This window comes from Anomaloglossus baeobatrachus, chromosome 1 (assembly GCF_048569485.1).
Source record: "Anomaloglossus baeobatrachus isolate aAnoBae1 chromosome 1, aAnoBae1.hap1, whole genome shotgun sequence".
NCBI lineage: Eukaryota > Metazoa > Chordata > Amphibia > Anura > Aromobatidae > Anomaloglossus > Anomaloglossus baeobatrachus.
This window is the reverse complement of record NC_134353.1, coordinates 959,361,014-959,388,010: the sequence shown is the minus strand read 5'-3', so window position 1 is coordinate 959,388,010 and position 26,997 is coordinate 959,361,014. Positions and strand designations below refer to the sequence as shown.

At 45.8% G+C, this 26,997-nt stretch overlaps 2 protein-coding genes across 3 annotated transcripts in view; both read right to left on the bottom strand.

Moving 5' to 3' along the window:
- The window catches only part of LOC142257712 (uncharacterized), a 171,447-nt gene that overhangs the window by 125,666 nt on the left and 18,784 nt on the right, over positions 1 to 26,997 (bottom strand). The window lies entirely within an intron of this gene.
- LOC142261724 (uncharacterized) overlaps positions 11,519 to 26,997 on the bottom strand; it is a 54,828-nt gene continuing 39,349 nt past the window's right edge. The window contains exons 2-7 of the mRNA XM_075332147.1: positions 25,811 to 25,987; positions 25,605 to 25,728; positions 25,456 to 25,523; positions 25,152 to 25,254; positions 11,911 to 15,584; positions 11,519 to 11,639 (exon numbers count right to left, since the gene is read on the bottom strand). Of these exons, the coding sequence (XP_075188262.1) occupies positions 13,891 to 15,584; positions 25,152 to 25,254; positions 25,456 to 25,523; positions 25,605 to 25,728; positions 25,811 to 25,987 (2,166 nt within the window). The 3' untranslated portion in view covers positions 11,519 to 11,639; positions 11,911 to 13,890. The remainder of the gene's footprint in view (positions 11,640 to 11,910; positions 15,585 to 25,151; positions 25,255 to 25,455; positions 25,524 to 25,604; positions 25,729 to 25,810; positions 25,988 to 26,997) is intronic.

Genomic DNA, 26,997 nt, shown 5'->3' with positions numbered 1-26,997 from the left:
GTGCACTGGAAAACAGCAAACAAATTCCAAATGCGGAAAAATTGCAAAAAAAGTGCGATGGCACGATTGTTTTTGAGATAATTAATTGACTGTGTTCACTATACAGTAAAACTGATGTGTCATTGTGATGCCTCAGGTCAGTGCAAATTCGTAGACACCAAACATGTATAGGTTTACTTTTATTTAAGGGGTTAGAAAAAATCAGAAGTTTGTCCGAAAAAAGTGGCGCACGTTTTACACCATATTCCGTGACCCGTAGCGTTCTCAATTTTCGGGATCTATGGCTAAGTGACAGCTTATTTTTTCTGTCTCGAGCTGACATTTTTAACGGTACCACTTTTGCACAGATGTTACATTTTGATTGCCTGTTATTGCATTTAGCGCAAAATTTGTGGCGACCAAAAAACATAATTTTGGTGTTTGGAATTTTTTTTACGCTACGCCATTTCCGATCAGATTAATTAACTTTATATTTTGATAGATCGGGCATTTCTGTACGCGGCAATACCAAATGTGTGTAACTTTTTTTAACCCTTTAATTTTCAGTGTGGGTGAAAGGGGGGTGATTTGAAGTTTTAGGTTTTTGTAGTTTTTTTTAAAAGTGTGCGGTTCTCAGCCGGGTGAAACAATAAGTGACTCATGTGAGCTACAGGAGTCATCACATGACCCTGTGCTACCATGACAACCACCGGAAGTCACGTGATCACGTTTGGCCTGTAAGTAAACGTTTACCGCGATCACCATTATAATGGCGCTGTCACATATTGACAGCGCCATTTAAGGGGTTAAACGGCACGGGCAGATAGCGATTCCACTCCTACCTAGCAGGCACACATGTCAGCTGTATAAATCAGCTGAAATGTGCAGCGATCTCCCGCTACTGCCGGCGGGAGACCCTATGACCTCTAGGACGTAATTTTACGGCCCGCGGTCGTTATGGGGTTAAACTCTCAAAATGGCCAGAAAAAAAGAATTTTCATGTGAAACTCGACAGTCTATTCTTGTTCTTAGAAATGAAGATGATTTCATGCGAGAAATTGCCAAGAAACTGAAGATTTCCTACAACGGTGTGTACTACTCCCTTCAGAGGAGAGCACAAACAGGTTCTAACCAGAGTAGAAAGAAAAGTGGGAGGCCGTGCTGCACAACTTCGCAACAAGACAAGTACATTAGAGTCTCTAGTTTCAGAAATCGACGCCTCACAGGTCCTCAACTGGCAGCTTCATTAAATAGTACCTGCAAAACGCCATTGTCAACGTCTACAGTGAAGAGGCGACTCCAAGATGCTGGCCTTCAGGGCAGAGTGGCAAAGATAAAACCATATCTAAGACTGGCTAAGGAAAGGAAAAGATTAATATGGGCAAAAGAACACAAACATTGGACAGAGGAAGATTGGAAAAAAGTGTTATGGACAGACGAATTGAGGTTTGAGGTGTTTGGATCACACAGAAGAACATTTATGAGATGCAGAACTGAAAAGATGCTGGAAGAGGTCCTGACACCATCTGTCAAGCATGGTGGAGGTAATGTGATGGTCTGGGGTTGCTTTGCTGCTGGTAAAGTGGGAGATTTGTACAAGGGAAAAGGGATTTTGAATAAGGAAGGCTATCACTCTATTTTGCAATGCCATGCCATACCCTGTGGACAGCGCTTGATTAGAGCTAATTTCATCCTACAACAGGACAATGACCCAAATCACACCTCCAAATTATGCATGAACAATTTAGGGAAGAAGCAGGCAGCTGGTATTCTATCTGTAACATAAGGTGTTTGGAGGCGGTCACCTGACGGCATCAGCTGATCATTTAAGGCCAGCAGTGCAGGTTGGCTTTTTACCACCCAGCCAGTTTAAACATCAGCTGATGCTGTCAGGTGACCGCATCAGCTGATTACCGGCAGATCCTGGAGTGATTGGACGGGAGTCTGTAGACAGGTGAGTATAGTTTTTTTTTCTAATGATGCATCAGCTGATTGTATAAACGGCTTTTAAACAACCAGGTGATGTCATGTGATTCAGGTCCTTGAACCTCACACTCATCTGATCGCTTTGCCTTACTCCTGGCAAACAGATCAGATGATATTGGATCCGGATTGGACATCGTGGGACCCTCGACCCAGGACTACGGCGGAGAGGGGAGGGGAGATTTAGTTCAATAAAGATGGCGTCACTAATTGTGCTGTGTTTTATTTCTAAAAAAAATATTTTTCTGTGTGTTGTGTTTTTTTATCTTTACTAGAAATTCATGGTGGCCATGTCTACTATTGGCGTGACACCATGAATTCCGGGCTTAGGGCCAGCTGATAATACACAGCTGTCCGGAACCCCATTATTACCCAGCGAGCCAGCCGGCACCAGGGTCGCTGGAAAAGTTGGATACAGCGCCAGAAGATGGCGCTTCTATGAACGCGCCATTTTCTGGGGTGGCTGCGGACTGCAATTCGCAGTGGGGGGCCCAGAAAGCTTGGGCCACCCTGTAATGAGGATTCCAGTCTCCAGCTGCCTAGTCTTACATGACTGTACACAAAAATTGGGCAAAGCCCACGTAGTTTTTTTTTTTTTAATTATTTAATGAAATTTATGAAATAATTAAAAAATGGGCTTCCCTATATTTTTAATGCCCAGCTGTGTACAAATAGGTAGCTGGGGGGTTGGGAGCAGCCCATACCTGCTTGCTGTACCTGGCTGGCATACAAAAATATGGTGAAGCCCATTTCGATTTTTTTTATTTTTTTTTTTAAATAATTAAAAAAAAAACAAAACACATAACCCTAACCCAAAGGTTAGGGGTAAAAATAAATGTGTGTGCTACCGCTGCATTTTCTATTGCTAAGGCTAACCCAAGCAGCTACTGGCTGCTAACCCCCACTGCTTGGTGTTATCTTCACTGGCAATGTTTCCATCCAGGGAAGCCCTTAAAGTTTTTTTCCAAAAAAGTAAAAAAAAAAAAAAAAAAAAAGACATGGGCTTTGCTATATTTTTGTATGCTAGCCAGGTACAGCAGACAGCTACGGGCTATCCCCAACCCCCAGATGCCTATTTGTACCCAACTGGGAACCAAAAATATAAGGAAGCCCTTTTTTAATTATTTCATGAATTTCTCGATTTTTTGTTTTTATTTTACTCACTTATTGTCATGTTGACTATTGGATAATGGGGAACCAGGGCACCTGAGCTGAAACTAGGAGTCTTTATGCTATCCCTAATCTCAGGGATACGCCTGATGGTAGACAGGCATGAGTTTCCTTCCTGTCTCTGCTCCTGACCGTTTCTGATCCGATTCCCCCTCCCCCCAGCACATGAGAGTGATGAAACCCACAGATAAAGTCAGACAAGACAAAACTACAACTGTCTCCAAGCATGCACACACAAAGGTAAAGACAATAAGAGATGTAAACTCGGGACTACAGAACAGGAGAAGGACTTAGGTATTCTCATTACAAATAAGCTGAGCAGCAGCACTCAATGTCAAGCAGCAGCACTCAATGTCAAGCAGCAACTGCAAAAGCAAACAAGATTTTAGGGTGTATAAAAAGAGAGATTAGATCCTGTGATCCCAACGTATTGTTACCCCTCTATAAATCACTTGTAAGGCCACATCTAGAATATGGGATCCAGTTTTGGGCTCCACATTTTAAAAAGGACATTCAGAAGTTACAGCCAGTTTAAAGGCAGTTAACTAGACTATTACAAGGACTGGAGGCCTCCCATATGATGACAGGTTGATAAAGTTAGATTGATTTAGCTTAGAAAAAAGACGTCTCAGAGATCTAATTTATACAACCCCTGGCAAAAAATTATGGAATCACCTGGCTCTGACGATGTTCATTCAGTTGTTTAGTTTTGTTTATAAAAAGCAAATCACAGACAGCACAAACTAAATTCATTTCAAATGGCAACTTTCTGGCATTAAGAAACACTAAAAAAAAAATCATGAAAACATAATGTGCAGCCAGTAACGGTTACTTTTCAAGACCAAACAGGGTAAAAAATTATGGAATCTCTCAATTATGAGGAAATTATGGAGTCATTAAAAACAAACAAAAAGACACTCAAATACATCACTAGTATTTTCTGGCACCACCTATGGCTTTTATAACAGTTTGCAGTCTCTGAGGCATGGACTTAATGAGTGACAAACAGTCTCTTCATCAATCTAGCTCCAACTTTCTCTGATTGCTGTTGCCAGATCAGCTTTGCAGGTTGGAGCCTTGTCATGGACCATTTTCTTCAACTTCCACCAAAGATTTTGGTGTGGGGATCCACACAGAGGAAATGCTCCAGAAAAATAGATCAGTAATAACGTTTTGTCTCCAATGGCAATTTAGTAGTGGAATTAAGAGGATCAATGTCCCAGATTTCAATAAAAAATATTTATTAAAATTAATAAAATACAATGCATTTCGGCTGTGAACCAGCCTTCTTCAGGCATATAACTCAATTTATTTATTTTACTTATCTAGCGCCGTTAACTCTGCAGGTTTACAAACATTATCACCATTGTTCCCAAAGGAAACAAGGAAAGGACACCCTAGAGACAGGCTCCTATAGACTTATTTCACTAATTGACCAACACCAAAATATTATGTCTAAAATAATGGCTGAACATTTGGCAGGGGTGCTTCCTCAGTTGGTGAAACTGGCTCAGGTGGGGTTTGCTAAAGGGAGGGCTGCAGTTAAGAACATAAGGAAGGTTTTGACAGTGTTGGACGAGGTAGGATGACAGCAACACTCAGGTGACAGACCAGCTCTCCTAACTCTAGATGCAGAGAAAGCATTTGATAATGTCAGTTGCGAATGGTTGGGGGCGACACTGGACACTTTCAATTTAAAAGGCAAATTTAGAACATACTTGGACGGAGTATATAACAGCCCTACAGCCAGAATACATACTCCTGGATTCCTCTCTGCTCCTTTTCACCTACACAAAGGGACCAGACAGGGCTGCCCAATGTCGCCATTGCTATTTAACCTGGCCATGGAACCCTTTGCTAGATATGTGGAGGAGACTGATCTATTTGACGGAATTAAAGTAGGCAAGGATATAGTCAAAATTGCTCTTTTTGCAGATGACATCATATTGTTCCTGTCACGACCACTAGCACAGTTAGGGGATATTTTTTATTTTATTCAGAAATTTGGATAATAATAATTAAAAAAAACGGCTTGCGGTCCCCCCAATTTTAATACCAGCTAGATAAAGCCATACGGCTGAAGGCTGGTATTCTCAGGATGGGGAGCTCCACGTTATGGGGAGCCCCCCAGCCTAACAATATCAGTCAGCAGCCGGCCAGAATTGCCGCATACATTAGATGCGACAGTTCTGGGACTGTACCCGGCTCTTCCCGATATACCCTAGTGCGTTGGCAAATCGGGGTAATAAGGAGTTAATGGCAGCCCATAGCTGCCACTAAATCCTAGATTAATCATGTCAGGCATCTCCCCGAGATTCCTTCCATGATTAATCTGTAAATTACAGTTAAAAAACACACACACACGAAAAATCCTTTATTAGAAATAAAAAACACTAACAAAGTCCCTCATCACCAATTTATTAACCCCGACAAACCCTCCATGTCCGGCGTACTCCACAGTCCTCCAGCGTCGCATCCAGCTGTGCTGCATGAAGGTGACAGGAGCTGCAGAATACACCACCGCTCCTGTCAGCTTCACACAGCAACTGAAGACAGCCGCGCGATCAGCTGAGCTGTCACTGAGGTTACCTGGATCTAGCGGTGGATGCAGCGGTGGCCGCGGGTAACCTCAGTGACAGCTCAGCTGATCGCGCTACTCACCGCCGCATCGGTCAGCTCCACACAGCAACTGAGGTGAGTATCGCGATCAGCTGAGCTGTCACTGAGGTTACCTGGATCTAGCGGTGGATGCAGCGGTGGCCGCGGGTAACCTCAGTGACAGCTCAGCTGATCGCGCTACTCACCGCCGCTCCGGTCAGCTCCACGCAGCAACTGAGGTGAGTATAGCGATCAGCTGAGCTGTCACTGAGGTTAATCGCGGCCACCGCTGGATCCAGCGGTGGCCGTGAGTTACCTGACTGACAGCAGCTGATCGCGCTACTCACCTCAGTTGCTGTGTGAAGCTGACCGGAGCGGCGGTGTATTCTGCAGCTCCTGTCACCTGCATGCAGCAGAGCTGGACGCGACGCTGGAGGTCCGTGGATTACGCCGGGCATGGAGGGCTTTGTCGGGGTTAATAAATTGGTGATGAGGGACTTTGTTATTGTTTTTTATTTCTAATAAAGGATTTTTTCGGGTGTGTGTATTTTTTAACTGTAATTTACAGATTAATCATGGAAGGAATCTCGGGGAGACGCCTGACATGATTAATCTAGGATTTAGTGGCAGCTATGGGCTGCCATTAACTCCTTATTACCCCGATTTGCCAACGCACTAGGGTAAATCGGGAAGAGCCGGGTACAGTCCCAGAACTGTCGTATATAATGTGTGCGGCAATTCTGGGCGGCTGCTGACTGATATTGTTAGGCTGGGGGGCTCCCCATAACATGGGGCTCCCCATCCTGAGAATACCAGCCTTCAGCTGTATGGCTTTATCTGGCTGGTATTAAAATTGGGGGGACCGCACGCCGTTTTTTTTAATTATTTATTTATTTTACTGCACAGTATAGACACGCTCACCGGCTGCTGTGATTGGGTGCAGTGAGACACCTGTCACTCAGCGTGGGGGCGTGTCTCACTGCAACCAATCATAGGCGCCTGTGGGCGGGGAAAGCAGGGAATATGAGATGGCTGTGTGCAGAGCACAGCGTGCCCGCCGGTATAAAGGCTCGGTCACGCTGTGCGGGCCGGCCAATCACTGCAATTCCACAACTAACAGGGCTGTGGCATAGCAGTGGTCTGCCAGCCAATCCCTGCATGAGGGCTGGCTCTCAAAAGAGCGCCAACATGCAGGGATGATGACCACGAGAACAGCACGAGTATCGCGAAATTATTCGGTACCCGCCGAGTAGCCCGAGTACAGTGATACTCGTGCGAGTACCGAGTAGTAACAAGCATACTCGCTCATCACTAATAGTCACTAAATGACAGACTGACTATTTATTATATGAAAGGTTTTTTTGAGGAAGTTTGCAACAATGATATAGGTATCAAAATATTTAGTAATTATCCAGTCTGTTCAATCACTGTTTCAGATCTCCTGATTCGTAAAGTCTATAGTGTCGGAAATACATCAATTCCAAAATCAGACCATCATCCAAATGTAAATCAGTGTTATTTCTCAGATTATAGTCTGTCACTAAAATATTGATGTGAGAAGGTTCAGATAACCGGCAAGCTGGCGAAACTAACGCACCTAGATTGCAAGTTCACTCAGTCACTGAATAAGGCCCCTTTCACACGTCAGTGATTCTGGGACGTTTGTGCTTTTTTTTAAACGTACCAGAATCACTGACATACGCAGACCCATTATAATGAATGGGTCTGCTCACACGTCAGTGATTTGTCACTGCACGTGTCTCCGTGCGGCGTACCCGCGTGTGCGTGATTGCTGCACGGAGACATGTCCATTTTTTTCTGGCATCACTGATGTTCCACGGACCACGCAGTGGTGTGGTCCGTGAAACACGTGCCAGAAAAAAACGTACTTTTAAAATAAAAAAACATTTTAACTCACCCGGCGTCCAGCGATGTCCTCTGCAGCCCGTGCAGCTTGCTCCTTCTATGCCGGCTGATTACTGTCGCGCATATTCATTATGCGCGACACAGCCGACCCGGAAGCAGCTGCTGCAGGGGTCACCGCCGGCCGGATGCTGCGTCGCGGGAGTGATCAGCACCATGGACAGCGGGAGCGGGCACAGGTGAGTGAATCTCTAAGTGCAATCACGGGCCACGGAGAACGGAGCCCGGATTGCACTTAGACAACCCACGTGTGCCGTGATTTTCGGCACACGCAGGGACATGTGCGTGTTTTACACGCCAGTGAAAAACGTCACTGTTTTTCACTGACGTGTGAAACGGGCCTAAGGCTGTTTATACAAATACTTCTCAAAAACGGGAGATGCATGGATCAAAAAATGCTCGTCAGTAAGATGCAGAAAAATCTCCTTATAGGCACAGTACCGCCATTAAGTAAATACAACTAGTGCATATCCGATAGACACTATCTATGTCTCTTGTTAAAACTATTTGTACAGGTGGTTAGCATAAGCGGTAATGCAAGGATCTAAAAATGTTCCTCATACGTTGGATAGAATATAGAAAATCTTTTATAGATGCAGTACCGCTGGTGTAATCTAAATAGAAAATATCACTACGGCTAGTGCATATCCCACAATATACACAGAAAACTACCGGTATAATACCGCAAGTGTATAATATTGGTTTTAACTAAACATACCCATATAAAAGACGGGCATATTGTTCCATGCATCATATGGACCAGTTTGTATTGGTCAGATCCCGCTTGTCTATAGTAGCACACAATATCTCCAACCCAAATGACACATCTGTTGACAAATATATAAATTATCTAGAAATAGAATTGTATATATTAGAAACCTAAAACCAAAACAGCTAAAAACATAACCCCCCATAAAAAACCTCATCCCGAAAGGACGTCATAAACAAGGAATAAATGCATTTTGATAGACCTATGCTGCGGAAAAGGACATCGTACCCATAATAAACATTCTTTCATATACAGTTAGGTCCAGAAATATTTGGACAGTGACACAATTTTCGCGAGTTGGGCTCTGCATGCCACCACATTGGATTTGAAATGAAACCTCTACAACAGAATTCAAGTGCAGATTGTAACGTTTAATTTGAAGGCTTGAACAAAAATATCTGATAGAAATTGTAGGAATTGTACACATTACTTTACAAACACTCCACATTTTAGGAGGTCAAAAGTAATTGGACAAATAAACCAAACCCAAACAAAATATTTTTATTTTCAATATTTTGTTGCGAATCCTTTGGAGGCAATCACTGCCTTAAGTCTGGAACCCATGGACATCACCAAACGCTGGGTTTCCTCCTTCTTAATGCTTTGCCAGGCCTTTACAGCCGCAGCCTTCAGGTCTTGCTTGTTTGTGGGTCTTTCCGTCTTAAGTCTGGATTTGAGCAAGTGAAATGCATGCTCAATTGGGTTAAGATCTGGTGATTGACTTGGCCATTGCAGAATGTTCCACTTTTTAGCACTCATGAACTCCTGGGTAGCTTTGGCTGTATGCTTGGGGTCATTGTCCATCTGTACTATGAAGCGCCGTCCGATCAACTTTGCGGCATTTGGCTGAATCTGGGCTGAAAGTATATCCCGGTACACTTCAGAATTCATCCGGCTACTCTTGTCTGCTGTTATGTCATCAATAAACACAAGTGACCCAGTGCCATTGAAAGCCATGCATGCCCATGGCATCACGTTGCCTCCACCATGTTTTACAGAGGATGTGGTGTGCCTTGGATCATCTGCCGTTCCCTTTCTTCTCCAAACTTTTTTCTTCCCATCATTCTGGTACAGGTTGATCTTTGTCTCATCTGTCCATAGAATACTTTTCCAGAACTGAGCTGGCTTCATGAGGTGTTTTTCAGCAAATGTAACTCTGGCCTGTCTATTTTTGGAATTGATGAATGGTTTGCATCTAGATGTGAACCCTTTGTATTTACTTTCATGGAGTCTTCTCTTTACTGTTGACTTAGAGACAGATACACCTACTTCACTGAGAGTATTCTGGACTTCAGTTGATGCTGTGAACGGGTTCTTCTTCACCAAAGAAAGTATGCGGCGATCATCCACCACTGTTGTCATCCGTGGACGCCCAGGCCTTTTTGAGTTCCCAAGCTTACCAGTCAATTCCTTTTTTCTCAGAATGTACCCGACTGTTGATTTTGCTACTCCAAGCATGTCTGCGATCTCTCTGATGGATTATTTCTTTTATTTCAGCCTCAGGATGTTCTGCTTTACCTCAATTGAGAGTTCCTTAGACCGCATGTTGTCTGGTCACAGCAACAGCTTCCAAATGCAAAACCACACACCTCTAATCAACCCCAGACCTTTTAACTACTTCATTGATTACAGGTTAACGAGGGAGATGCCTTCAGAGTTAACTGCAGCTTTTAGAGTCACTTGTCCAATTACTTTTGGTCCCTTGAAAAAGAGGAGGCTATGCATTACAGAGCTATGATTCCTAAACCCTTTCTCCGATTTGGATGTGAAAACTCTCATATTGCAGCTGGGAGTGTGCACTTTCAGCCCATATTATATATATAATTGTATTTCTGAACATGTTTTTGTAAACAGCTAAAATAACAAAACTTGTGTCACTGTCCAAATATTTCTGGACCTAACTGTATATATATATACTGAATTGAATGTCCAATAGGACAGTAACCTTAATTTAGTCATAGGAAAGACCCAAACCCATTGTAATACTTATTGTATGTTCTGAGGATTTCGATAGCGTTAGGGCAATGACAACCAGAGACGAGTTCTGGGTACAAGATGTTTATAATATGTAACCACGGTAGATACACAACGGAACAAACACAGTAGAACAAACACACAAAATACCTTCCCGAAACGGAGCGAAGGGAATTCCCGGGACCACGCACCGGACTCCCCCAGGGAGACCACCAGAGCGAACCCCTATACAGGGACTGTCCAGCAATCACCCCGGAAGGCCTAAATGCGCAGCAGCCGGGACACAAGGGGCAAGTGGTAAGGTCCAGAAGTGTCCGTACGGGATGATAGTCCAGAGTGGTTACGAACCGGAGGGAAACCGGGCAGAGTGCTGACCGAAGATGGCAGACGGAATCCAGGCACAGCTTGAAGAAACCGGGTATGGTCCAGAGTCGGTCGGTAGTCTTTCAGGAGGATCCAGAGGCAATCAGGATTTGGAAGCAGCAAAGCAGGAGCACACAGCAAGCAGTATACTCAGGCACTGGACTAGGCTTAGAGGCGGCCTTTTAAGCAGCTGGACAGGAAGTAGGGCAACAGAACAGTAAACTCCATGTTAACTGAGGGCAAGCTCATTCAAAAGAGAACTGGAAAACCCGGAAACCTGACACCCATTACTCTCATTCAAGCCCCCATTAAGCTTGGGCCCAAGAGGGGGCAATTTGGGTCATCTATTGGCCAAGGTTGAATGCAAATAGATTTATCGCCTTGGTTCCATGACCCCTCAGGGCTTGAAGGAGAGTAATGGGTTTGTGTCTTTCCTGAATGACTAAATTAAGGTTACTGTCCTATTGGACATTCAATTCAGTATATAAAAAAGAATGTTTATTATGGGTACAATGTCCTTTTCCACAGCATAGGTTATCAAAATGCATTTATTCCTTGTTTATGACGACCTTTCGGGATGAGGTTTTTTTTATGGGGGGTTATGTTTTCAGATGTTTTGGTTTTAGGTTTCTAATATATACAATTCTATTTCTAGATAATTTATATTTTTGTCCTGCTGCAATTTGGGCCCCCAGAATGATTCATTGTCTTTATGATGTAAAGAAGGTTTCCTCAAGACTTCGCTTTTTTTTACTTTGGACCATGGATGACCATTGAATAGAAGAGAAAAAGAATAAAAGAGAATGAAATTATATTTATTCAGTGCTTAAATTGTATATATATTGGTGTCTGCTGATCACGTCAAAATTGGTGTGTACACCTAGTGACCCAGGAAGTCCAAATGTAGTCGTTTGTGGCTACATTCCTTGTATTGCATGAACTCAGCTACAGAAGGTCATGGGGATACGGGGGCACTGTTTGGAATGGACAGAGGGAGTTGTGTCTTAGGACACATAAGGACATAACTAAACAGTTCAGTACATTTTTGTGTTGGAAATTTGTAAATGTTTTCAATATATGCTCATGATGTTTATTGTAATTATGAAAAAATACTTAATAAAAAAGATTGAACATAAAATTGGTGTGTACACACGCTGTATATTAATATTTATTATCAATATTTATTTGATGCTATAAGATATAACTTCATACAATTTATCATTATGCATTAAGCGTGATTAATTAATATATACCAGTATAAATGAAAAATGCCTGTAAGCTGACTGAATATGCACTAGCTATGTATAGATATCTTTGACAGGCTCAATGCATGCGTGGTTCAATGCCTCTCGATTTTCTAACTCTGTGCCGAATGGATCTATGTGCGCTCCATGCATGCGGTCCAGCGCGCACAGCCGGATCATCGATCAGCTGAGCTGTCACTGAGGTCACCCGCGGCCACCGCTGTATCCAGTGACAGCGGGTAACCTCAGTGACACCTCAGCTGATCGCGCTACTCACCTCAGTTGCTGCATGGAGCTGACAGGAGCGGCGGTGTCTTCTGCAGCCCCGGTCACCTTCATGCAGCAGAACTGGAAGCGACGCTGGACCATCCTGGATTACGCCGGACATGGAGGGCTTTTTGGGGTTTATTAAATTGGTGAATCAGAGAATTTGTTTATGTTTTTTATTTCTAATAAATGACTTTTTCAGGTGTGTGTGTTTATTTAGTGTAACTTACAGATTAATCATGGAAGGTATCTCGGGGAGATGCCTGACATGATTAATCTAGGATTTAGGGGCAGCTATGGGCTGCCATTAACTCCTTATTACCCCGATTTGCCAACGCACCAGGGCAAATCGGGAAGAACCGGGTACAGTGTATGCGGCACTTCTGGGCGGCTGCTGGCTGATATTGTTAGGCTGGTGGGCTCCCCATAACGTGGAGCTCCCCATCCTGAGAATACCAGCCTTCAGCCGTATGGCTTTATCTGGCTGGTATTAAAATTGGGGGGGAATCGCACGCCGTTTTTTTTTAATTGTTTATTTCACTGCACAGTATAGACACGCCCACCGGCTGCTGTGATTGGGTGCAGTGAGACACCTGTCACTCAGCGTGGGGGCGTGTCTCACTGCAACCAATCATAGGCGCCCGTGGGCGGGGAAAGCAGGGAATACGAGATTGTTTAATGAGCGGCCGGCTTTTTCAAAATCGTAAAAGCCGCCGGAGCAGTGTGAATGCCGTGCAGCACCGCTCCGGGGATCGGTGAGTATGAGAGAGGGCTGCTAACTTCAGTCACTCAGGGGATTAGCGGTCACCGGTGAGCCCTTCACAGGTGACCGCTAATCACGACGCGGCACAGACAGAGCTGCAGCATTACAATGAAGTCGGGTGAAGTTCACCCGAGTTCATTCTGATCGTGCGGCTCTGTCTGTGTCTGCTGTCATCTGCCATTCAGCTCTGCTACATGGCTGTCTGTGTCTGCTGTCAGCGGCCATGTAGCAGAGCTGAATGGCAGATGACATAGTAAAAAATACGCATTACACACGCATTACACACGCTAGTAAAATCATTAATTTATTCAGAAAAAGCATCGCACTTTGCGTTGCACTTGGACCTAATCTGAACTAAAATCAGACGAGTTTTTTTCAGCCCAGTCGGACCGATTTTACTCGCATAGATGTGTTTCCAGCCTAAGGCTATGTGCCCATGCTGCGGATTTCGCGCAGATTTTACCGCGGATTTACCGCGGATTTCCTGAAAATCTGCAGCAGCGGCACTTCCAAGCCATTTCAATGGCATTTTGGAAATGCTGTGTCCATGCTGCGGATTTTTCCGCGGCGGATTTGCCGCGGATTTTGATCCGGAAAAATCTGCAACATGTCAATTATTGTTGCGGATTTTGGTGCGGATTTTGGGTATAGAATGGGGGAAAAAGAAAAAATCCGCATCAAAATCCGTAGCAAATCCGCGGTAAATCCGCGGCAAAAATAAGGTGCGGATTTGCCGCAAAAGTCGCGGATTTTCATGCAGAAAAATCCGCAGGTACATTCTACCGTGGACACATAGCCTAAGAGTTCATTTACTGCTATAACATTTACCAGTTTCTAAAAAAAAAAATAAATGTCTTCTACCTTGTGTGAACTGTCATGTGTCTAACAAAAGCGGATTTGTGAACAAAGCATTTCTCACATTCTGGACAAGAATATGGCTTCTCCCCTGTGTGAGTTTTTATATGCCCATCAAGCTGTGATTTTCTAATAAAACAATTCCCACATTCTGAACAAGAAAATGGCTTCTCCCCCATGTGATTTTTTATATGCATATCAAGCTGTGATTTTCTAATAAAACATTTCCCACATTCTGAACATGAAAATGGCTTCTCCCCCGTATGAGTTTTTATATGCATATCAAGCTGTGATTTTCCAATAAAATATTTCCCACATTCTGGACAAGAAAATGGCTTCTCCCCAGTGTGAGTTTTAACATGCATATCAAGCTGTGATTTTCCAATAAAACATTTCCCACATTCTGAACAAGAAAATGGCTTCTCCCCAGTGTGAGTTTTTATATGCCTACTAAGCTCGCTTTTCTGAATAAAACATTTCCCACATTCTGAACAAGAAAATGGCTTCTCCCCCGTATGAGTTTTTATATGCATATCAAGCTGTGATTTTCCAATAAAACATTTCCCACATTCTGAACATGAAAATGGCTTTTCCCCCGTGTGAGTTTTTATATGCATATCAAGCTTTGATTTTTTAATAAAACATTTCCCACATTCTGAACAAGAAAATAGCTTCTCCCCCGTGTGAGTTTTTATATGCATATCAAGCTGTGATTTTTCAATAAAACATTTCCCACATTCTGAACAAAAAAATGGCTTTTCCCCCGTGTGAGTTTTTATATGCATATCAAGCTTTGATTTTTGAATAAAACATTTCCCACATTCTGAACAAGAAAATGGCTTCTCCCCCGTGTGAGATTTTATATGCCTATCAAGCTGTGATTTTCCAATAAAACATTTCCCACATTCTGAACAAGAAAATGGCTTCTCCCCAGTGTGAGTTTTTATATGCATATTAAGCTGTGATTTCTGAATAAAACATTTCCCACATTCTGAACAAGAAAATGGCTTCTCCCCCGTGTGAGTTTTTATATGCATATTAAGCTGTGATTTCTGAATAAAACATTTCCCACATTCTGAACAAGAAAATAGCTTCTCCCCCGTGTGAGTTTTTATATGCATATCAAGCTGTGATTTTTCAATAAAACATTTCCCACATTCTGAACAAGAAAATGGCTTTTCCCCCGTGTGAGTTTTTATATGCATATCAAGCTGTGATTTTCCAATAAAACATTTCCCACATTCTGAACATGAAAATGACTTCTCTCTTCTGTGAGTTTTTATATGGTCATAAAAATCTGCGTTCTGAATAAAATGTTTCTTACATATTGGACATGAATATGATTTCTCCCCCATGTGAGTATTTAGATGTACAACAAGATGTGATTTATAACTAAAACATTTTCCACATTCTGAGCATGAAAATGGGTTTCCTTTGTGAATTATTTCATGTAAAATTAGAGCAGACTTTTGAGTAAAACACTTTCCACATTGATTACATGAATACAACTTCTCCCCTGTGTGAGCTCTTTGTTGTTGACCATCCCTCATGTGGCTCTTATTTTGCTGAATAATCTGTGGTGAATCGGGAGATGGTTTAGACACATCAGCTGACGGATCTTGGGTGTGAAGAGCTGAGGGTTTATCTGGGATAATGACTTGCTCTTCATTTATATTCTGTATAATGCCAAAATCTTCTGTCAAAAGAATAAAACAGATTTTGTCATTTTAAAAAAATAGAATCCTAAAACTTGGTTTTCACTGATAATCTTAGGCCCCTGTGTCATGATTCGCCTCCCTATACACATGGCTAGGGGGCGAAGCCTTCTCTCGGGCCTCACTTCCGGCCCCTGCATGCCTTAAAAGCTGATACTTCCAGTGAACCAGCGCCGGCTATAAGCTTAGCTCTGCTTTGCCTGTGATTGCTGGTCCTGTGAGTGATATCCTGATCTGTCTGTTCCTGTGCCCCTGTGCCCTTGTCTGTGTTCTGTCCCCTGGTCGTCCCTCCTGTCCTGTGTCCTCCCTCCTATTTCCCCATCGGTTGCTTCCTCCGGTACTGACCATAGCCTGACTTTGACTTCGCTTCTGCTTGCTCCTCCGGTCCTGCTTCTGCCCGTACGGTGTTTGACCCAGCCTGTCTCACTATTCCTCACATACCCTGCAGTTCTGCCTCTCAGCTGTGCTGATTAGGCAGTGCATGAGAACGCTGTGCATTTCCTTCCTGGTTCTCATTGCTCTGTGTAGTGTCGTCTGCTGCAGAGCTCTGGCTCCCCCTGGTGGCAGCATTACAGTATAGCCGGCCCCAATAGGCTTTATCTCCCATAGGGAGGAAGAAAAGAAAAAAGCCATTTAATTCTTGGTAGTGGGATCCAACTTTGCAGGATACCAGACTGTAATGGATCCACTCAGTACTTTGTGCGAGCAAGTAGCCAACCTTACGCAGCTGGTGCAGGATTTGGCTGCAGAGCATCGCACCCTGGTAGCTTCACACAACATTCTGCAGAGTGAGGTTTCTGCTTCTGCGAGGGTCACCTCAGTGGCAGTTACCTCACAAACCGTAGGACAGCATAGTCCCACTGATGTCCAACTGACCTCCCTTGAACCCACGGTGATGCTCCCCGATAAATTCTCGGGGGAGAAAAACCTATTTCGGACATTTAGGGAGAGTTGCAAGCTTCATTTCACTCTCCGGCTTCGGTCCTCGGGGAATGAGATCCAGCGGGTGGGGATCATCATGTCGTTACTTAGAGGGGGTCCCTTGACCTGGGCATTTTCCCTACCCCCTTCGGCCCCGGAACGGCATTCGGTTGACCTCTTCTTTGACTCCCTCGGGGTGATATATGACGAACCAGACCGTGTACGGGTGGCTGAGGACAGGATCATGTGTCTCACTCAGGGAAACCACACTGCTGAGCTATATTGTTCTGAGTTTCCGCAGTGGTCCACTGAGGTACGGTGGAATGATTCTGCACTCAGGTGCCAATTCTGGAGAGGTCTTTCGGAGTCCCTGAAAGACGCATTGGCTCTGCACCCTCCTCCCAGCACCTTGGATGATGCGATGACGGAGGCAGTTCGTATGGACCGCAGATTACGGGAAAGAAGGGGAACCATGCGTGAGATTCCGCCCCCTCTACCTAGGGCACCTTCTTTGCCAGCTATGGAACGGATGGAAGTTGGAGCCATCAGTCCGGATGAGAAGGAGAGGAGAAGACGCCGAGATCTCAAGCTGTGCTTCTATTGTGGACACCATGGATATTGGAGGAAATACTGCCCGGCTTGCCCCTCCGCTAAACAGTTGTCGGGAAACTTCTAAGTCTGGGTAACGGTCGAGGAGGTTGCCCAGACTATCAGCTACCTTTCCTATCCTCCAATAAGATACTTCTGAATGTCGACCTCCGGGTCAAGGAGTTGGTCTGGTCTGCTACTGCCTTTATTGACTGTGGGTCCGCTATGAACTTCATTGACTCTGAGTTGGTCCAAAGATTAGAGTTAGGGACAGTGAGGTTAGAAGGACCCATTCAACTCCTGGCAATTGATAAAACACCGCTGCCTCAAAACCTCATTCGGTTTGCTACAGAAAAATTTACTCTGGTGATCGGGTCTCTGCATTCTGAAACGATTTCTTGTTTTGTAATGGCCAATCTCCCTGCTGGATTAGTGTTGGGGTATCTATGGTTAAGGTTACATAATCCCGTTATTGATTGGGAGTGTCGTACCATAGTCAAATGGAGTCCTGCTTGTCATAAAAGGTGTTTACAATCTGTACCTGTGTTCTCCGTAAGTCCTGAGGGTCTTCCGGAATACCTGAGGGACTACGGAGACGTATTCTCGGAAACAGAGGCCGAGGTTTTGCCGCCTCATCGCCCATATGACTGTGCCATCGATTTACTTCCCAATACCAAATTGCCCAAGGCCCGTTTATATTACCTTTCGGGTCCAGAAAGGGCTGCTATGAAATCATACATATCTGATAGTATACGTAAAGGGCATATCCGTCCTTCTTCTTCCCCTGTGGCTGCTGGGTTCTTTTTTGTAAAGAAGAAGGACGGAGGATTAAGACCATGTCTCGATTTCCGAGAATTAAACAAAATTACTGTGAAAAACACGTATCCGCTTCCACTCATCCCTGATCTCTACAACCAACTCTCTGAAGCCCGGTGGTTTACCAAACTAGATCTCAGTGGGGCCTATAATCTTATCCGTATTAGAGAAGGGGATGAGTGGAAAACGGCCTTTCTGACGTCAGAGGGGTTATTCGAGAATTTGGTGATGCCTTTTGATCTAACAAATGCCCCTGCGGTGTTTCAAAATTTCATCAACGATATCTTCTCTGATTTTCTTGGTCGTTTTGTGGTCATCTATCTCGATGACATTTTCATTTATTCTGCCCACAGAGATACGCATATTATGCATGTTCGCTCAGTATTACAGAGATTGCGTGATAACCATCTGTTTGCCAAGCTTGAAAAATGTGTTTTCTCTGTTCAGGAAATAGCCTTTCTTGGGTTACTCCTTTCTCGTGATGGGTTTTAAATGGACCCAGGAAAGGTGCAGGCTATCGTGGATTGGGTGCAACCCAGGGATATCAAGGCGCTACAATGCTTTTTGGGTTTCGTAAATTATTATCGAAGGTTCATTAAGGGATTCTCTCAAATTGCCAAACCATTGACTGACCTTACACGGAAAGGGGCGGATCTGCAGAACTGGTCGCAAACGGCTGTCCAGGCCTTTCTTGAGTTAAAGGACCGGTTCATGTCCGCCCCAGTCCTGGTACAGCCTGACCTCGAGGCACTGTTTGTTGTGGAGGTGGACACCTCAGAGGTGGGGGTGGGAGCTGTTCTCTCTCAGGGCCCCTGCTACTCTGACAAATCTGCGACCATGTGCGTTCTTCTCCAAGAAATTCACTCCGGCTGAGAGGAACTATGATGTGGGTAACCGTGAATTATTGGCGGTACAGTTGGCATTCGAAGAATGGAGGCATTTTTTGGAGGGTGCTGTTCACCGTATTACTGTCATCACTGATCATAAAAACCTTGGGTATATCGAGTCCGCCAAGAGATAGACGCCTCGACAAGCGAGGTGGGCTCTTTTCTTTTCTAGATTTCATTTTTGTATTACTTTTCGGCCGGGGTCTAAAAACGTGAGGGCAGATGCACTGTCTCGTAGTTTGGACCCGGTGTCACCTCCAGAGCCTCCTTCCTCCATTCTTCCACGAGGGGTGGTGGTCGCTGCCTTGTCGTCCGAGTTAGAGGCTGAGGTCAGGGAAGCCCAGTCCTCAGCGCCATCTTCCGCTCCAGACACTAAACTGTTTGTCCCTTTGCACCTCCGGTTACGGGTACTTCAAGAGTTCCATGAGTCCGTACTTAGTGGCCATCCTGGAGTTACAGCCACTCGCAGGGCTGTTGCTCGACTGTTTTGGTGGCCATCTCTTCACTCAGATGTTGCTCGGTTTGTGTCTGACTGTGCTACATGTGCCCGTGCTAAGGTATGTCGTAACCGGCCGGCTGGGGAACTGGTTCCATTACCTGTTCCTGAAAGACCATGGACCCACTTGTCCATGGATTTCATTATGGACCTCCCTGTCTCAAATGGTATGACTGTGATCTGGGTGGTGGTGGATCGTTTTAGTAAACAGGCACATTTTGTTCCCCTCTCCGGTCTACCTTCTGCTGCGGCCCTTGCCAACCACTTTATTGACCAGGTGGTTCGGTTACATGGGTTGCCCCTGAATATTGTGTCTGACAGGGGGGTACAATTCATTTCTCGGTTTTGGAGGGCCTTGTGCAGGCAGTTGGGAATTGAGTTGTCCTTCTCGTCCGCCTATCATCCCGAGTCCAATGGGCAGACGGAAAGGACGAATCAGACCCTTGAGCAAATCCTGCGGTGCTTGGTTTCTGCTCAGCAGGAGGATTGGTGTACGTTTTTGCCCCTTGCGGAGTTTACATTCAATAGCAGAGTCCATCAGTCTACGGGTACTTCTCCCTTCTTCTGTAATTATGGGTTTCACCCTCACTTTGGGACCTTCTCTAGAGTGGATTCGGGGTGTCCAGGGGCTGACTCCATCATTCAGCATCTGGGGGAGGTGTGGAAGGAGGTACGGCGGTACATCGTGACGGCTCAACAGTCCCAGAAATGCCAAGCGGACAAACGCCATTCTTTGGGACCTCCCTTTCAGGTGGGGGACAAAGTGTGGTTGTCCACTCAGAATACCAGGCTCAGGGTTCCATCTGCTAAGTTGGGTCCTAAGTTTATAGGGCCCTATGAGATCATCGAAGTGATCTACCCGGTGGCCTTTCGGTTGCAACTGCCCCAGACCTTGCGTATTCCCAATGTGTTTCATACCTCCTTGCTTAAGCCATTTGTTCCTTCGGTCGTGGATTCTCAGACCCTTCCGGCTCCGATACTGGTGGACGGTGAGGAGGAGTACGAAATTCAGCGTATTATCGACTCTCGTTGGGTTCGTAGTTCCCTCCAGTATCTGATTCATTGGAAGGGTTACGGTCCGGAGGACCGGTCCTGGGTGCCGGCTCGATCCGTGCGGGCCGATCGGTTAATTGTGGCTTTCCACCGGAAGTATCCTGGGAAGCCTGGGGGTCCGGTGGCCCCCCCCTTGAGGAAGGGGTACTGTCATGATTCGCCTCCCTATACACATGGCTAGGGGGCGAAGCCTTATCTCGGGCCTCACTTCCTGCCCCTGGATGCCTTAAAAGCTGACACTTCCAGTGAACCTGCGGCGCCGGCTATAAGCTTAGCTCTGCTTTGCCTGTGATTGCTGGTCCTGTGAGTGATATCCTGATCTGTCTGTTCCTGTGCCCCCGTGCCCTTGTCTGTGTTCTGTCCCCTAGTCGTCCCTCCTGTCCTGTGTCCTCCCTCCTATTTCCCCACTCGGTTGCTTCCTCCGGTACTGACCTTAGCCTGACTTTGACTTCGCTTCTGCTCGCTCCTCCGGTCCTGCTTCTGCCCGTACTGTGTTTGACCCAGCCTGTCTCACTATTCCTCACATACCCTGCAGTTCTGCCTCTCAGCTGTGCTGATTAGGCAGTGCATGAGAACGCTGTGCATTTCCTTCCTGGTTCTCATTGCTCTGTGTAGTGTCGTCTGCTGCAGAGCTCAGGCTCCCCCTGGTGGCAGCATTACACCCTGACTGAAGTATCATTGTGCTGCCCAGATAATGATTGTTTTATTACCAAGACAACTCTACAACATGTCCAAAAAGAATAGCAAACTAGGTAATAATTATATCCTGAATGTCATACCTGGCACCACATGCACAGTGTCCATGGCTGCCTTATATAACGCGACATAAGAGGAATTATACTTTATGATGCCATAAAACTGAGTGTCTAAATATTCTATAAAAAGAAAAGGACAGAGGACAGCGGCGCTCCATGTGTGAATCGGCCGAGCACAGCAACCAAAATATGGTCTACAGCGCTCACCCCACAAATTGTACTAGCAGGTACAACACTGGGAACAGCCCAAGAAAATCCTCCAGAAGCTGCTGCGCCGACTGCCCAAGGCAGGGAGTTGATCATGGAAGGAAAGGGGCTGCAGAGCGGGAGGATCCGGGCGCTGCAAAAAGAGAAGACGAGCCAGTGCAAGAGAAATCAATTCTTACAGAATACCGCTCTGCAGCCCCTTTCCTTCCATAAATCCTCTATAAGATGGAAGAGTCAGCAATAGACATGAGCAACCAAGGAGATACAGTGGAATCTTGGATTAAAGGTCACTTTACACGCTACAATATCGTTAATGAATTGTCAGGGTCACGTTGTTTGTGACGCACATCCGGCGTCATTAACGATATCGCAGCGTGTGATACTTACCTGCGACCTTTACTGACCTCAAAAGTGGTGAAAATCGTTCACCATGGAGAGGTCGTCCTAAAAGCAAAAATCGTTAATTGTTTATTATTGATGTTGTTCGTCGCTCCTGCGGCAGCACACATCGCTATGTGTGACACCACAGGAGCAACGAACATCTCCTTAACTGCCTACACCGGCAATGCGGAAGGAAGGAGGTGGGCAGGATGTTACGTCCCGCTCATCTCTGCCCCTCCGCTTTGATTGGCTGGCCGCTTAGTGACGGCGCGGTGACGTCGCTGTGATGCCAAACACACCTCCCCCTTGAGGGAGGGATTGTTTGGCAGTCACAGCGACGTTGCCGACCAGGTAAGTGCGTGTGACGCTGCCGTAGCCATAATGTTCGCTGTGGCAGTGATCACACGATATCGCATGTGCGATGGGGGGCGGGTGCTTTCACGCTCGAGATCGCTAGTGATATCGCAGCGTGTAAAGCCCCCTCAAGTCCATATGCGCACCTTGTGTTTTTTCATGCGCTTACGCAGTGTTTTAAACTGCAGCGTACATGCGTTCTGTGTCCACAGCAAAGTCTATGAGAATTTAGAAAATTCCATGCGCACGTTGCGTTTTAAAGTGCAGCGTTTTGCATGCCAAACTTTTTACAAAATCGATGCATTCTAAAAAGCAACATGTCACTTCTTTTGTCCGTTTTGGATGCTTTTCCCACTCTGTCCATGGGAGTGCAAGCTTCCAGAATGCATCCATTCTGCATTCAAAATACATCCAAAATGCAGCGTTTTGGCTGCGTTTTAAAATGCACATGCAGTGAAAAACCGCTGCAGAATGTGTGTCACGGAAGAACGCAACATGCACACATACCCTAATAGTAACTTGGTTTGACAGCGTTTTGCAAAACAAGCAAAGCTTTTTAAAAATGCATAACTTGATTTAAGAACAATGATTTGCAATAAGAGCAAATACTCACTGCACACACTTCCGGTTCCATCCATTCACTGCGCTCTGACCCGCTCTGCAGTTAACTTTCTGTATATAAGTACTATATACAGTATACCATTGTACAGAACATACTATATAGCATGTCTATTAATTTGCATTTGTGGATACAGAACTGTACTTCTTTTCTGCTAACCAGTACAGCACAAAGCTTGTAATGTAATTACTTGCTTGGGCACTATTCCTACCCCCACTAGGCTTACTTCTGTCCTTATTTTGGGAAGAATAGATTCGGGGTGTATTTTTTGTGTGTATTGTACTAGAATAAAGATTATCATATTTATACATAATGTTTTCTCTCTATAGTGCACCTCAAGTTAATTAATAATTCTATTTAAGCTAAAAAGCAGTATAATTTGTTTTATAATGTACAGTATTTTGTATTGCTGTAATAAGTTAATATAAATACTAATTATATTTGGGTTGTGGAATGAATTGTCTGCTTTTCAATTATTTTCTATGGGAAAATTCGCATTGATATAAGAGTAACTTTGTTTAAGAAAACAGCCCCGAAATGAATTATGCTCATAATCCAAAGTTCCACTATATTTGTTACATTTCAGCATCTTGTGATTAAAAAGAAAATAAATCTGAACATTTTCTCTCCTAGAAGAAAATCAGAATCTAGAAATGTTTTATCCTTTTATCCTAAACTCGTATCCTGCACATTCACTGACGAAATGACGTCAATAGAAGCATCGCTCAAGAATCCCCCCCCCAATATCAGGATTAAATTGCCGGACCCCGGACATCCTATCAGGACACAATGGGTTATATATAAGAGGTGACGCTCGTCTTTCATGTAACCATGATATTTGTTATGTGATAATAACGCTCTGCCATCTCTGTCTTTTCCTCCTCCCTGGTGAGCAGCATTACCGACCCTCAGAGTAGTAATCTCCATCCGCTCCTGTTATTTGGGTTTATGTCTCCATGTTCTGTATCTGTCACACACAGACATGAGTGTAATAGGAGATAATGGATTTGTGGCGCCCTGGACAAGCCAAGACGTCACAGGTACTGCAAGAACACACCCCACACCCCGGCTAGGCACATCAAAGTCAGACAAAAATCCTTGTTGCCTCCCTCCAGGGGCTGATGTCCACACCAGGGGGTGGAGCCAGGCAGTTGGCCCCACCCACCGAGGAGTTCACAGTCCTGGAGGCGGGAAAGGAGTGAGATGAGATCAGTTCTGGAGTGGAGAGAGTGAAGTAGCAGTGGAGCAGACTGACCGTGTCCGGGTACGTGGCCCGGGCACATACAGCAAGGTTGGCAGATGGTGGTGACCGTCTGCAGGAGAGGCCGATTGACGCAAACCGTAAGGACCGGGGACGGTCGGTGGCCCGCCAATACCGGACCGGGGAGCGAAGAGAAGCCAGCACCATTCGGCAGGGCCTACGGACCCCGACCAGGCTTGGAGTCGCCGTAAAACCGGTCAAATCCGTTAGCGAAGGGAACCTCCGGGGTTTCCCAGCAGCAAAGACCCGATCGAAGGCAACCGCTCAAACCGTGAAGGGAAATACAGTCACCGCCAAGGCTACAGTTCCCAGGGCCAGAGCCTGCGGGCAAAAGGGGCTCCCTCAGCATCCATCCAAGCTGGGGAGCGGGTTACCGGTGGGAAGCCATCAGAACCAGAAACATACTACAGGTGCAGGGAAAGGCAGTCACCGCCAACCTACCGGGAGAAAAGCCACCGCAGCCGTCTGTGGGACCCGTCCATCCAGCCATTTGTTTTACCGGAGGCTTTGCATTCGTCATTGGCTGAGTGAGTACCACTGTGCCGTGCGGCACCGCGCTGCCCCCGCAACCCTGCACCTCACCAAGCCCCGACATCCACCTTTCATTCACCCTCACCGGGCCCCGGGACAACCAACCCCTACCCACGGAGGGGGAAAACAACATCCAAGCTGCTCCCTGTCATCGCTCTCGGGATCCCCGTCCAGAGCAGCGGTGGTGTCACAACTTCACCACAACCGTGGGTGGCGTCACGGACAATACCCTCCAAACCCCCCCAAAACCTTCCCCTTTCACTCACGGGCGAGGAGCGCCGCTCGAGTCCCCGGATCCGGCCCACCGCTCAAGCCGCCGAGCAGCAAGCAAAGCAGCCCCGAGCCGGACCCGAGCGTGGTGAGCGCAGCGTCCCCTCCCCGCCCGCGACAGATTCTTAGTCCCTAAACTGGAGAAACCCCTCATCAGCCCTGACAGCGGATAATAGGAAAGAGCTGGAGCTGGTCCTCGCTCACATCGGCAGAATTCATGTCCAGCTGTATTTCTCCTCTATAACAACTGCACATCCCGTGTTATCACCTGCACCGGGATCACAGATTCATTCACATTTCATGTGTATTTTACATGAAGGGTTAATATACCGCTGGAGAAACTGACACAGCAAAGAGCGGAAAATAGGAATGTGTGACTTGTGTGTGTTATTGGGTGGTCTGTACTCACCGGGGCGGTGATCTGTAGGAATCTCCTCGTTACTCCACTGATCGCCCCTCACATTTCTCTCTGGAGAATTAATATTGTTCAGATCTTTATCCAGATCCAAAAGCTGCAAAACAAAATATTGTAAACGTCCCCGGGAATAATGGAGATAAGATCCGGACATGTGAGGTCTGTGGTCAGCTGTGATCCTGCCGTCTCCACCGCTCTCATTACACAAGTATAAAACATCTAATACTGGAGGAGAAAACAAGACTGAACACAAGGAGGTCACAGCCGTCTACACCTCATAGGGGAGATCTCCATCTACCTGAGGATCCTGTGGAGGAGGAGGAGGAGCGGGACATCTCTCTGGGGTCGTCCTCGTACTGGAGAGACCTGCAGGAGACACAGACAGGACGGACATCATTATTACATACAGATAATTATAGGCCGGGTGTATTCAGTCCTGTCTATTACCTGGTGATGTGCGGGGCTGGGGCTCCTCCATCATCACCTCCTTGTACCGGTCCTTGTGTCCTTCTAGATACTCCCACTCCTCCATGGAGAAATAGACGGTGACGTCCTGACACCTTATAGGAACCTGACAACACAATGATACCGTCATCACCCAGAATCCTCCAGTACCGTCCTGTATAATGTCCCAGCATTCCCAGCAGTGTCACCTCTCCAGTCAGCAGCTCAATGATCTTGTTGATGAGTTCTAGGATCTTCTGGTCACTGATGTCCTCATGTATCCGGGGATGAGGTGGAGGCCCCGGGATTGGGCTCAGGGTTCCTCCCCGTCCTTCAGACACAGGGGCCTGACAGCGATCACTAGAGATCTTCACTACTGTGTAATCCTGAGTGTGGAGACATTAATAATATCACTACAGACATTTCCAGAGTCCATCACCTCCCCGGTCATATCCTCTGTTATTCCCATAGATAATGATGTAATGTGATGACATCAGAACCTCTCACCTCCCCGGTCATATCCTCTGTTATTCCCATAGATAATGATGTAATGTGATGACATCAGAGCCTCTCACCTCCCCGGTCATATCCTCTGTTATCCCCATAGATAATGATGTAATGTGATGACATCAGAACCTCTCACCTCCCCGGTCATATCCTCTGTTATTCCCATAGATAATGATGTAATGTGATGACATCAGAACCTCTCACCTCCCCGGTCATATCCTCTGTTATTCCCATAGATAATGATGTAATGTGATGACATCAGAGCCTCTCACCTCCCCGGTCATATCCTCTGTTATCCCCATAGATAATGATGTAATGTGATGACATCAGAACCTCTCACCTCCCCGGTCATATCCTCTTTTATCCCCATAGATAATGATGTAATGTGATGACATCAGAACCTCTCACATCTCCAGTAAGATGGAAGATTATTTCCAGACTCAGGTTTAATATCTTTAGTTATTAGAAAATATTTAGAAAAGAAAACAACAGAATATCCTTTATTGTGAAGAGGATGAGATGATTTCCTCCATGTGTAGTGCGGGGTCTGTCGCTCATCCTCTCCTCCATGTGTAGTGCGGGGTTTGTCGCTCTCTCTCCTCCATGTGTAGTGCGTGGCCTGTCGCTCTCTCTCCTCCATGTGTAGTGCGTGGCCTGTCGCTCTCTCTTCCACGTGTAATGCGAGGTCTGTCGTCTCTCCCCCACGTGTAGTGCGGGGTCTGTCGCTCTCTCTCCCTCATGGGTAGTGCGGGGTCTGTCGCTCTCTCTCCCCCACGTGTAGTGTGGGGTCTGTCGCTCTCTCTCCTCCTCGTGTAGTGCGGGGTCTGTCGCTCTCTCTCCTCCTCGTGTAGTGCGGGGTCTGTCGCTCTCTCCCCCACGTGTACGTGTA